The sequence below is a fragment of the Lepidochelys kempii genome, chromosome 15 (assembly GCF_965140285.1).
Source record: "Lepidochelys kempii isolate rLepKem1 chromosome 15, rLepKem1.hap1, whole genome shotgun sequence".
Lineage (NCBI taxonomy): Eukaryota > Metazoa > Chordata > Testudines > Cheloniidae > Lepidochelys > Lepidochelys kempii.
This window is the reverse complement of record NC_136394.1, coordinates 16828165-16841721: the sequence shown is the minus strand read 5'-3', so window position 1 is coordinate 16841721 and position 13557 is coordinate 16828165. Positions and strand designations below refer to the sequence as shown.

The window sequence follows — 13557 nt, the reverse complement described above, 5'->3', positions numbered from 1 at the left end:
CTCTGATCTCTGGTCTTCAACCCTGGCCTGACTCTTGTTTACAGGACCTGGCCTTGTGATTCCTCCAACTCCTGCCCAGTGACTCCCATCCCTGGTGGGCAGACCTAAGCCCAGCTGTGACCTCTTGGCAAGACAACCCATTCTCCAGTCCTTTACATCGTTGTTTTTCCTCAACCCCCATTCATATTATAAGCACATTGGTAGCCCCATTGAAGTCAGTGGGACAATTCACATGCTTTGCTGCATTGTGAGTAAAGAATGGATAATTTGTTAAATCAAAGGGTTTGATATGATTCTGATGACAACTTATTGAACAGTTCTGTTTTGCCTGATTATAAGTATTTTATATTGATTAGGTAGTTGCCTTTGCTTTCTTTACAAAGTATCTGTGTAAGTTGAAGTAGAAGAAAATTAGTATTGGCTTTTTTTTTCCTTCCCAGAATTGAGTGGAGATATTGAGCTTTTTTTTCTTTCTCTGTTTCCTTTTTTTCTTAACTCCCAGAGTGTTTAGTAAATTCTGCAAAAATGAGGATATGTTTGTTTAATATATAAATTGGTAACAATGGAAAGCTAATTTACACTTGTCATTTATATTATCTTTTTTAAATGCTAAGTAAAATAATTTCCAAAAAGCACACATAACTTATATTGTGTTGTGTATCTACAGTAAGTGAGGTGTGCCAAGTAAATAATAATAATGTATGTACCCAGAAAGAGATTAAAGAAAGATGGGTTTTAACATCTGAGGTACATTCTTTTGTTTGCTGCTGGATTTGTTTAATATTTAATGTGTTCAGTTAAATCTAAACAGATGTCTGGGTTTTGTAAATGCCACTTGGAATTCGAGGCATCATAAAGTGTCAGTCTTAAAGCTCTGTTAGTTGTCAGTCTCCTGGGTTATAATTGCCACTCACGACTGGTAGCAGAGATAAAATTCCCTTTCCAGTCTAGTATGTAACATGACCCTATATGGATCTCACACTATTAAAATAGGACAAAAGACATTTGCCATCTCTCATTTTTTGCAGTGAAAGCTTGAGCATTAAGCATTCATTCCAACCCACATCAGGGAGGATTCAGTATTGCAACTTTATTTTTCTGTTTGTTTATAGACAGGTGTAGCAGGCTTGGTCCTTCTTTCACGTACACCAGTTCTTCTTCGAGAGCTGTCCCTGTGGGTGCGGCACTCCAGGTGTGGGTGCGTCCCTGCACCTTCGCACGGAGATTTTTACAACAGTACTCGTACCGGTCGCGCGTGCGCAGAGCTTGCCCCCCAGCTCTGAGCGTACCTTAATAGTATGCGTGTGCAACCGGTCTCCTCACTTGCTTCTCTACTGTCCCTGGCCTGAGACGGAGCTCGGCAGACTTGTTAGAAAACTTTTCTCCCTTGTTACTCTTACCCTTTTAGCTAGTTAGTTTGTTACCAATAGTGTTAGTTATTAGTGTTACCAGTAGTGTGTGTTAGTTTTCTCTCAATTTTTTTTTCTTTCTCTTAGTTCCTGTCAGCGCAGCCACTTCCAACATGCCTGGCTTCCCAGGCTTTAAGTGCTGCTCTAATTGTAAGCATGCCATCCCTCTGTCAGATGGCTATTCAAAATGCATAAAATGTTTGGGGGAGTCCCTCATCCCCCCAAAAATGTGCCCACTGCAGCAAACTTGAGTCTAGGGCACAAAAGGACAGGGAGTTGAGGCTAAAGCTGCTCCTGCTGCAAAAATCCTTAGGGTCAGCTTCAGACCCAGGTGCGGATTCCGGCTTTGCTCCATGCCACAGCCCCCCCGCCTCTAACAAGATGAAGAAAACTTCAAAGAACATCACCTTCTGTCACCCGCAAAGCGAACTTCACGGGAGAAGGCTTCTCCCGGCAGGTCTGCCGCCTCCCTCCCAGCGCTTCCCTGGCTGAGCAGTTTTGACACGCCGGGCGAAACCCGCTTCAGGCTTCCTGTTGCCTGCCTCTCAGATGGCACCTTTCGGCACCGTGGTGGAAGTGGTGCCGACACATGCGGACGTGCGTGACCCCCCGCAGGCTGTCACTGCTCTCCCAGCACCGACACCTGCTGAGCTGGCCGGCGGACAAACGACTTTAAAGACACTGGTGCAGAGGAACTTTTCGTAGCAGCAGATTCCTCTCGCACAGCCCTCACCACACAGAGGACCTCCAGCACTCCAATTTTCGCAGTCAAGTGACCTGCTGGTGTCACCCGTTCTGCAGTCACCCTTACTGAATGCCTGCTTCTCCCCAAATGCTCAGCCATGGTCTGAACAGCCTTCCTCCAGTGAGGAGGAAGCTAGTCTCCAGGGGGATTTTTCACCATATGAAGTCTCTCATCTGCAGACCCCAATTAATAGAGGCCATAGAAAACATCACCTCGTCCTACTCTCAGGATCCTGCCCCATGGTGTGTAAACCCGTGGATGGCACCACCTGTGCCCTTCCCATCACAGTGGCAATATTGGGCCCCGTGGGCATCCTGTCCTCGAGACCACTCTCGCTATGCCACCTCAACCAGGCCCGACACCGGCCCAGCTCCACAAGCTCACGAACCTGCCACCGATGCCAGTCACCAGACAGCACCATCACAAGTGCAGAATCAGGCACGACCTGTCTCTAAACCAGTAGACCCAGTTGTTATGCCTGACGAAGCCCTGCTTCCTCCTCCCCAGTCATCTTCAGATGACTTTTTTCAAAATTTCAAGACCTTTTCAAAAGAGTGGCCAGTGAATTAAGAATCAGTCTGGAGGAGTTTCCTGAATAGCAGCATGAGTTAATGGACATCCTGCAGCTGCCGCCTTCTTCCAGGATTGCATTGCCAATCAACCCACCCTTCTGGAACCTGCCAAAGCCATCTGGCAGACTCCTGCTGCAAGCTTACCTACCTGCAAACGAGTGGACTGCAAGTGCTTCATCCCTTCCAAGAGCTCTGAATTTCTTTTCACTCATTCAGTGCCTAATTCGCTGGTAGTTGACGCAGTCAACCAAAAGAACAAGCACCAGTATCCCAGCTCCATCCCAGCCGATAAAAACAGTAAGCATTTAGATCTGCTTGGATGTAAAGTATACGCGTCTTCCACCCTACGATTTCGAATTGCTAATTATACGGTTGTTCTGGCAAAATATGATCACAAAAATTACAACAAATTCATGGACTTCATTGAGGACATTCCAGAAGCAAAGAAACAACAATTCACTGCTTTAGTCTCTGAGGGACAAATCATATCACGTACCGCTCTTCAGGTGGCCCTCAACACGGCCAACACTGCAGCAAGATCTACAGCTACAGCAGTAGTCATGTGCCGAGGTTCATGGCTCTCTTCCTCTTCTTTTCCTCTAGAGGTCCAGACTACTATTGAAGACCTTCCATTTGACCGCGACAAACTCTTTGCCTCCACAACGAACGACGTCCTTCACTCAGTGAAGGATTCAAGAGCAACTCTCTGGTCCTTAAGAATACAAACCCCTACGACCAGAAGGCGACAATATAAATACCGCGCAAAACCCGCCTGCAGCTTACCAACATCCACACTACCCCATGTATAACCAGCACTTCCAGAGATCCCATGACGACCAACAGCAGCAACAACACCAGAGACCCAGATACCAGAGTTGCCGCCCCAATTCCACGGCGCTGTCTCAACCCCCTCCGACTAACAAGCAGATTTGAAGCCTTGGTCGAGGGTTTCGAAAACCATGTTCCCACTTCAGCACTTACACCCCCTGTCCCTACTTTTGGACACTGCCTACGACCATTCTTCCATCAATGGCACAACATTACCACCGACAAGTGGGTTTTAGAGGTCATCACACTTGGCTATTCCATCCCCTTCCTATTCATGCCTTCTACCCACCTTCCCTCCCCGTCCCTCTTCAGGGACCCCTCTCACAAGCAACTGCTCCTGCAAGAAGTGCACCATCTCCTTCTATTGGGAGCAGTGGAGCTTGTGCCGGAAGGGGTTTTACTCCCATTATTGCTTAACAGAAAAGAAAACCGGGGGATGGCGACTGATCCTTGACCTCAGGTGGCTCAACAATTTTATCAAGAAGCAAGAGTTCAAAGTGGTAACCCTTGCCACCATAATCCCAGCGCTGGAGCAGGGCGATTGGTTTTCAGCCCTCGACCTACAGGACGCCTGTTTTCATGTGACAATACATCCAGCCCACAGACGCTTCCTTCGTTTCACCCTTGGCTTGACGCATTTTCAATACAGGGTACTACCCTTCGGCCTATCCACTGCCCCCTGTGTTTTTTCCAAGCTCCTGGCTGTAGTTACTGCCCACCTCAGGAAGCAAAGAGTCATAATATTTCCTTACCTGGACGACTGCCTTCTCAAAGCCTCAATGCTCGACGGAGCGCTTCAATTCACGCAACTCAACGTCGATTGTTTCCTATCCCTCAGCCTACGAATAAACAACAACAAATCCACATTAATTCCAACCCGGCACCTGGAGTACATCGGAACACACCTCGATTCCCGGACGGGAATAGCATCTCTCCCATCGGATCGCTTCACCATAAAGCAGCTGGCAACAAAACTTTGCAACAGTCCTCAAGTCACCGCTCGAGACTGTTTGTTTACAACTGCTAGGTCACATGGACTCATGCACTTTTGTGGTCCAAAATGCACGACTCTACATGAGGTGCTTCCAAGCTCAGCTGGCCATGGCTTACAGACCCAATGTGCATACCCTAAACAAACCCCTATCCATACCTTTCTGAGTCAAAGACTGTCTCCTATGGTGGACAGTTCCCTCCAGTCTCTGCTCTAGAGTCCCCTTTCTCCAGGAGGCTCAATCCATCACTGATGCATCCCTCACAGGGTGGGGTCCTCACCTGTTACATCACCCAGGGGCTATAGTCTCCAACAGAAACCTCCCTGCACATAAACATCCTGGAACTTCGAGCTATAAGCAATGCCTGCCGTCACTTCCTCCCGTTTATCCATACATGTTGGTTCTGGATTATGACAGACAACATTGCCTGCATGTTCTATGTAAACAGGCAGGGAGGAGCTTGCTCTCATTCGCTTTGCACAGAAGCTATGAAACTCGAACTGGTGCCTTGCGAACAATATCCAGACATCAGCCGCCTACCTTCCTGGAGCTATGAATACCACAGTGGATGAATTAAGCAGACACTTTCCCTGGGACCACAAATGGAGATAAACTAAACGATCATCACCAACGTATTCAGCATTTGAGGCTACCCAACCATAGACCTCTTTGCAACTGCAGAAAACACAAAATGCCCCGGATTTTGCTCCAGAGCAGGACTGGGCAAACACTACCTGGGAGATGCATTTATGATTCTGTGGCACCGGAACTTACTCTATGCTTTTCCCCTGATCCCGATTCTCCACAGAGTTCTGACAAAAAATACAAACAGATCGTGCCAAGGTGATTCTGATTGCCCCAGCATGGCCCCGACAGCCATAGTTCCTATTCCTCACCAAGATGTCAACTCGACTACCAATCTTGTTGCCTCTCTTTCCGAACCTCCTTTCGCAGCAACACGGCCAATTTCTCCACCCCAACCTGTCCATGCTCCACCTCAAATCTTGGTTCCTACATGGTTCTCCCAAAATGAACTAGCATGCTCTGATGAAGTTCAAAGAGTTCTCCTACATAGCAGAACACAATCTACTCGCACCACCTATCTCCAAAAGTGGAAGTGATTTACCCAATGGTGCTCAACAATGTCTCCTCTTTCTCCTATATCTGCACCTCTTCCTCTTATACTTGACTACCTGTTAAACCTCAAACAATCTGGACTTTCTTTTAGCTCCATCAAAGTCCACCTAGCTGCTATTACAACTTTCCACAATAAATTGACAGTACCTCTGTGTTTTGCTCATCCGATCACTAAACGTTTTCCCAAAGGACTTCAATCCCTATACCCAGAAGTTAGACCTCCTACCCCTCCATGGGACCTTCACTTAGTATTATCTTGCTTAAGTCAACAACCATTCAAACCCCTAGCCACTTGCTCCCTCTTACACCTTTCTAAAAAACAGCATTCTTAGTGGCAATCACTTCTGCCAGACGGGCAGGAGAAATAGCAGCTCTCATGGCAGACACACCATATACCCTATTTTTTAAGAACAAAGTTAGCCTTCGATTACACCCTAAATTTCTTCCTAAGGTCCATTCATCATTCCACATCAATGAACTGATACACCTGCTGACCTGCTTTCCTAAACCACATGTGAACTCTTTTGAATCCACAATGCATATCCTAGACGTACGCAGAGCTTTGTCCTTCTATTTTCATAGAACCAAGCCCTTTATGAATTCTTCTAGACTCTTTGTCTCTATCGCGGAGCGATCCAGAGACTTTCAAAATGGATTTCTGACTGTATCCGACTCCGTTATCAGATACGGAAAGTTATGCCTCCAGCAGACATCAGAACTCTCTCCACTAGATCGATGGCTACCTCTGTGGCTTTGCTACGCAAAGTTCCCCTGACTGACATCTATAAAGCAGCCACTTGGTCTTCTGAACACACTTTTGTTAAGCACTATTCCCTTACTCAGGGCTCCCTCTCAGACACACGATTAGGGAGAGCTGTTTTATCTACTGCATTTCTACCCAATCTGAAGTCCCTACCTCCTTGAGATACACTGCTTTTAAGGCACCTGGAGTGGATCACCCACAGGGACAGCTCTCGAAGAAGAGGAGGAGGTTACTCACCCTGTGTAGTAACTGACGTTCTTCGAGATGAGTGTCCCTGTGGGTGCTCCGCTGCCCATCCTCCTCCCCCTCTACTTCAGAGTTGGGGTAGCCTCTGTTGTAGAGAAGGAACTGAGGAGACCGGTCGCACATGCGTACTATTAAGGTACACTCAGAGTGGGAATGCAAGCTCTGCGCGTGTGCAACCAGTACGAGTACTGCTGTAAAAATCTCCGAGCGAAGGCGCAGGGACGCACCAACACCTGGAGTGGAGTACCCCCAGGGACACTCATCTTGAAGAACGTCAGTTACTGCACAGGGTGAGTAACCTCCTCTTTTGCACTGGTAGAACTCACTGACTTCAGTGGCATTACTCCTGCTTAACACACATGTAACTGGGCAATTGGGTCTGGTGAGTCAATATCTGGTAGACAGTTTAAAAAGGAGTTTTGGGAGAGAAAAATTGCAGGCATTGTAACTGTGAAACTTTGGGAAATTGATATGTGTGACTGAAACAAAAGTCCAGACATGACCATTTATTGTTCCTTGTGGGTTTTTTAAACATAAAGTGTTTAAAGACAAATATCTGCAACTTAAGTTATTAGTTTGCAAAAATGTGTAGACCTAATGATGCACGTTGGATACATACTAATAGTACATATTATTAGGAAAGAGTCTCTGGATATTTAGGAAAGTCTCTATCATTTTTCCATTCAGTCCTTGCAAAAATCTCCTTCATTCTCATGCATTTCAGTGGAAATGAAAGCGGTGTACCTATTTCTCTCCACATATTTGCTTATTTATAGTTTTGAAATGTTACCAAGTAGGATTAATAAATTCTGTATCTATGAAATGAAGGTTCCATTTTAGTCCCCACTCGATAAGGAATAGCCTTTGTAAAACTGAGATTTGGAAGGATATTTGTACTTCTGCATAAGTTTGCCTGGCAATGTCTGGAATATGGAATGTTTAAGCAAAAACTTTCCTATTAGATTTCAACTTTGTCCTTTGGTTTGGAGATGTTATTCTGCTGAAAGCATGAGGCGAACAGAAGAAGGTTTTTGTTTGCCTTTCTTGAATTAATCAGCTTTGTGAAGGCTATATTACTTCCCTTTATTAGCAGAAACCAGCTGATGGTTACAAAAATGTACTTCACCCTCTGATTTCAAAGGAAAGTCTAAATTATTATCCATTTAAAAAAAAAAAAAGTAAATCTAGAATCCATTTGTTTCTTGGATCACTTGTTTTTCAGTTGAAATCACTGGTGCCTAAATGTTTTGCCTTGTACAGTGCTGAATGTTTCCATGAACCATTTTTAAGGGCTAATCTCCTCTTCACAGTTCTGCCACTTGATCGATGTGGGCACAGTTACCTATTCCCCCGAATATAGATGCTGTTATACCAGTGTCAAAGGGTTTATGCTGTTGCAGCTTATTCTAGTTCAGGAACTAAAATAAACTGTACTGGCATAGGTACCTATATATTAGTTTAACAGCATCCTGTAGGGTTTTTACCAGCATAACTGTTTGCAAAAAATCACACCCCTAATTGACAGAGTTACATTGTTAAAACTTTTAAGTGTAGATTAGCCCGAAGATATTTTGCATTGTTTACCACGTAAAACCTACGTTTGTGACTTCTGCTGCTTTGATTTGGTATTCACCTTCTTTCTACAGCTGTGATTCAAAATCAAGGTGAGGTGATAAGACAAAGAGGGTTGTGGGTGCTCAGTCTCCCCTAGGAATAACGCCCTCACTGCACTGTATGTGCCTGTGACATAGTGAATAATATGAAAGTAAATATGGAATGCAAAAAGTCTGGGGTGAAATTCAGCCCTGTGTAGAGAGTCGACACCGGGGCTATGTGCCCTTTAAATCCAGTTTAAGCCCTATTTTGAGGTTTTATGAGGTTTTTATTGACCTTGCAGTGCCCTCTGCACTGGGGTGGGGTTTTTTTTCTCCTAAGTAGATTTGCAAGTTTAATTATATTAACACTTTGTTCAGAATGAATACTATCATATTGAATCTTTACACTTCTAGTTTATGTAGATGATGAATGAACACCTGTCATATGCCTCCTGTATATTATATGGCTCAGCAGTTTCAACCACTCTACCTGTTTTAAATATAACTGCGTTTAGAAAGGTGGTATCGCTTTCTGTTTTGATAATTGCTGAGTGAGTCCTAACCATGTGGTTATATTGGATTCTCAGAAATGTTGTCAGGTGAGTAATTTCCTCGGTTCATGTTGTTTTATGATTTTAATCTTTTGGAAATGCTAGTCTGCATGAGCAGTACCTGTAAACTACTCTAACTTGGCTAATAATCATTGTTTCTCTCTAAGGCACTCTTTGGAACTTGTCATCCTATGAGCCCCTAAAGATGGTGATCATTAACCATGGCCTTCAGACACTGACAAATGAGGTGATTATCCCCCATTCTGGATGGGAGAGTGAGCCGAATGAGGACTCTAAGCCTCGGGATGCTGAATGGACCACGGTGTTCAAGAACACATCTGGCTGCTTGCGGTAAGATGGGAGCATGGATTGTGCTTCTGTTTATAGCATCTTAGCGTATGTTTAAAAAAGTGGTTTATTTACCCTGACTTTGAAATCAAATATCCTGCATCTCTTTTGCATAGGTGCACTTAAGAGCTCAATGTGGCAATATGGGAGGCTCTCGTTTTGCCACAGATTCTCTTGTACTAGAGCCTTGTAAGTGCTGACATTCTAGTCGCATTTGTGAGAGTGGTTGGTCATTTGTGTAAGATGGAACATTATATATATAAATGTTAACCTTTCCCTTAGTGGGGGCAATGCTTAGTAGAACGGTGACTTCCCAAGCTATATCCCAAGAAGAAAATATGCCATTGCAAGCATAGTCATAAGTGCTAGGAATCCAGCTTTAATCAGCTGTGCTGGGATCAATAGGCTGATTCTGGTCACTTGTCAAGTCCTTTCCTTAGCTGCCCATTTGAGAGGGTTTTTTATGACAAGTTTTCGAAATGATTCAGTTCTTTGAAGCTCTTCCTGCACAAGTGGACTTTTATTGCCAACTGGTGAGGAAATGCATGATATCAGTGTTAACACTTTTTTATTGATTTAAGCTAAATCTAGAAGACTTCTGATTCAGATTTATCTGCAAGCACCCCAGGTGAAGATATTGACTAACTTGATTTCAAATTGCAGCGAGTGAGGAGCTGTAGGATATATATTATGAACCTGTCAGAGATGCACATTCAATGTAATTCATAGGTGTTAGCTTTAGATACAGTTTGCCTGCTGAGCATTTAAGAACCAGTTTCCAGTAAAAAAAAAAAAAAAAAAAAAAAAAAAAGACCTTTTGATTAGGTGGTATTTGCATTTCTGAACTCCTCCACAACTGGACAGTGCGTGTTAGAACACAGGGTCTGAAAGAGCCCTCAGCACAGCCTGTGAAGATCTAAGGTACCGACATTCTGTATAGAGTGACTGACTTTCATTTTATATGTTTTTCCTTGAGGTTTTTGTAAATAGTCTATAAAAGATTAAACAGTGTATATACACTGTTTAATTCTTCAGTGTTATGGTGAGGTCTAATAGTTCAAACAAAACTAATAAAGATTCCATATTGCACCTTCTGGTGCACTGAAGTGTACTTCTGTCAGATTTCTACTGATGAATATATCTTCAGAAAGTTGGTTCATTTCCGTTCCTTGGGCTTGCAGTCTCTAAATTTTACTAACTATTCCCATGAGTAACTTCATGAATGCAGAAAGTAATGAAAAGTGTTCTGAAAGGGCCCATTACTGAACTTATTTGCAGTCCCACTGAAGATGGAGGTCCTTTGAGTAGGATCCAGACATCATAATTTTTCCTTAGCAGTGCCTCACTTTCTAATGGTTTTGCAAGAGGAAATTAGTTATGGTGAGGATAAAAGGATTATCTGAATAGTATGAGATTCTCTAATGATTGCAGACAAAAAACTGATTGTTAATAGATTAACATGATCCATGTCATAAATTATCTATTAGCACCCGCAATGCTCTGATCTGCTTGAATGTCTGCATTCCCGGTCTGTTTTTTTGTTGTTGTTTTTTTAAAATTAAGGTGCAGCTTTTGGAGGAAAAAGAACAAAAATTTTATTTACAGGACCCAGCTTTCTTCAGCATAATGAATGTGGGCATACAGAACTAGTGTCGTGTTAAAATCTGCTAGCTGCAGAATTCCACCTCACTTTTTAGATCACTAAAGTGATCCTGTTTTAAGAAATGACTTGAATTACATTGTGATGGCACTTGCTAATAAACATATGTGGTGCCTACTGCTGGAGCTGTGCATGCAAATCTATTGCAATCCTCATGTCTACAGTCTTTCTTCTGTCACTACTGGGGTAGGGGGGCCAATATCTGTCTGTCCTTTTTTTTTTTTTAATTCAGAGAGAGCTAGTCTTCAGAGAAAGTGGAGTATGTGCTCCAGAGAATTTGTTCAGGTAAATGGGGAAAAATTTGGAACCGTTAAAGAAGGCAATTTATCAATCTTTTTGTTTTATAAAATTGGTATTGGAATGCCTAGCCATTGTGTGAAGAGAGGAGAATTGTTGTGATAATATAACCATTTTTATCCCATTGCTATCTGGAGGCATTAAAGGAGAGGCAGGATGATCCATACATAGAGCAAAGGATTGGGTGTAAGGAGATGTGGGCTCTTTCCAGGTTCTGGGGTTCCCATTCTGTATTATGTGGGTAATGATACCTATCTTCTATAAAGTGCTATGAGATCCATGTGTAAAAAGGGCTAGATAAGAACAAAGTGTTCTAATGGGTGTTTGGAAATCTGTTGGCATCTTTAATAAAACACTCTGCAGCTCGTCATTAAATGTATCACCAACATAAGATGGCTAACGCCATCAATAAATTGTGTTGTTTTAGCTGGCTTATTCTTCAGTCATCTGTTTGACTTCCATGTTAAAGCCCCTTTGCCTGCTCTTGTGTTGAGGCAGCAGTTGGTCATAGAAATTCAATTTTGGTGAATGGAGCTAATTACAAACTGTAACACATCTACCATTTGCAAAAATACATGATCTGATTTGTACCTTGGAGGTTAGTCCTCTTGATCGTTTGCCAAGCCCACCTTGTCTTCTCTGCAGGTGATTCTGAAAGGAACACTGCACTGCTCTCTGAATAAAGAACTGAGAAATGAGCAACTATTTGGACTGAGTTTTTAAAAGTAATTAAGATCACGTGGGCTCAGCTGTGCCAGTGCACAGCATGCGTATTACACATGCACAGCTGCTTTCATTTCAGAATTTTTCAGGAATGTTAATGAAATTTACCAACAAGTGTGGGTGGCTTTGCATCAAACTCCTTGCTTCTCTATGAGAATTGCTGCTATGTTAGTCCATGCTTTTGCTGATGTTGTTTACCTCGCACTGATCCACAGATGGAGAGGCTGGGGGATTGGTGATATTACAAGGGATATTGTGCATGCTATGTGCATTGTGTGAGGGAGGAAGGGTACTATGGTTGAATACCAGTGTTTAGAGCTAGTGTCTCAGCTGAGATAGCTACACTGTCCCTGTGATTCCAGTGCTGGAGCTGCTTTTTATTTAGGCCTCGCAGCACATGGTACCTACTTCTAAGCTTAAAAAAAAAAAATAAGGCACCTTATGATTTAGTGCTAGATCTCCCATTCACCAAGCTGGCAGGAATGCTTAAATTAAGCTTGATGTTGATGTTAGCCAGGATTGCTGTAAGGAATTGTATTCAGCAATCCATTCCGTAACTGCTAAATCTAAGTCGGAGTTTAAGAAAACCCAAATGATGGTGCTAAGAAACCCGGGATATGATAACTGGCAACTTGAGACCAGTGAGAACTATAATGTCCCTTTCTGTCCAGAAGCATAAATAGAGAAGCCACTTGATATTAGTTTCACCAAAGTCCTGTCTCTTCCCTGCCATGAGTCACACAATTTCTGAACAGCCCATAACCAGATGAAACACTACTCTGAGCTACCAGGGAATACTCAAGATCTTGAATGCCAAGTAGGGACCAGAGGAAGACAGGGCTTCCTATCAACATTTGTTGACTTTGGAAACAGGTGTTTGTTGTTTTGGGGGGCTCTTTTACATTCATGGGGCAAGTTCATATTGTTTGTATCCCAATATTAGACTGAAATATGAACAGCATCTTCCATCCATCACCCTAATCCTAGCCACTCCACCTTGACTCTATATGCAACCTGCCAACAGTTACGTTTTCGAATGACGAGAAGGAAAACTTCAGATTTCATTTTGTTAATGCAAAATTTGACAGTTACAACACTGTGGCCAGTAACTGGGGTTGCTGCGTGCTGTCTATTTCACCAGGAAACTAGGTCAAATATTCATGAATTTGTGGAGATGATGCTGATTTTCAATTCTGTTTTGTTAATCTTCCTCTTGGTCCAAGGAATGATAATGGCCCCTTTCCTTGTCAAGCTTCACTTATTTGGTCAGATCCAATATCTGATTCCTGAGATAGGGGTGATCATCTGACAGATCAGAATAGTTGTAAGCCTTTTGATACTAATCGGGAAGTAGCACAAAATTTGGCAGTTCCTTTTCTCTCTCAACATGGCCACCAGGATAAGAGAGTGTTGAAAATCTGGGAATGCATGATGTGCTTAATTTTTTTCCAGGAGTGTTTTTGCTGGACTCTTGACCTTCAGAGGCTGTATCTCAAGTTTAAGGAATTTGAGTGTCACACAGGGTATATCTATATTATTAAAGTGCTGTTTGTGAATGAGTATCTCCAGCTTTCTTAAACAACATGCTTGATGATCTGAGCTGTAGAACACCGAAATAGAATACCAAACCATTGCGAGCCTCCCTCTTTGAGCAACTTCAGCCTGATTTGCCCATAAACCAGCAAACCACT

The 13557-nt window shown here is 43.1% G+C and overlaps 1 protein-coding gene across 11 annotated transcripts in view; it reads left to right on the top strand.

The window, feature by feature from the left end:
• Nucleotides 1-13557, top strand: part of ARVCF (ARVCF delta catenin family member) — a 444466-nt gene that overhangs the window by 336898 nt on the left and 94011 nt on the right. For all 11 annotated transcript variants that reach the window (XM_073313188.2, XM_073313190.2, XM_073313197.2 and 8 more), the window contains one exon: nucleotides 9006-9189. In XM_073313188.2, coding sequence (XP_073169289.1) covers nucleotides 9006-9189 — 184 coding nt within the window. The remainder of the gene's footprint in view (nucleotides 1-9005; nucleotides 9190-13557) is intronic.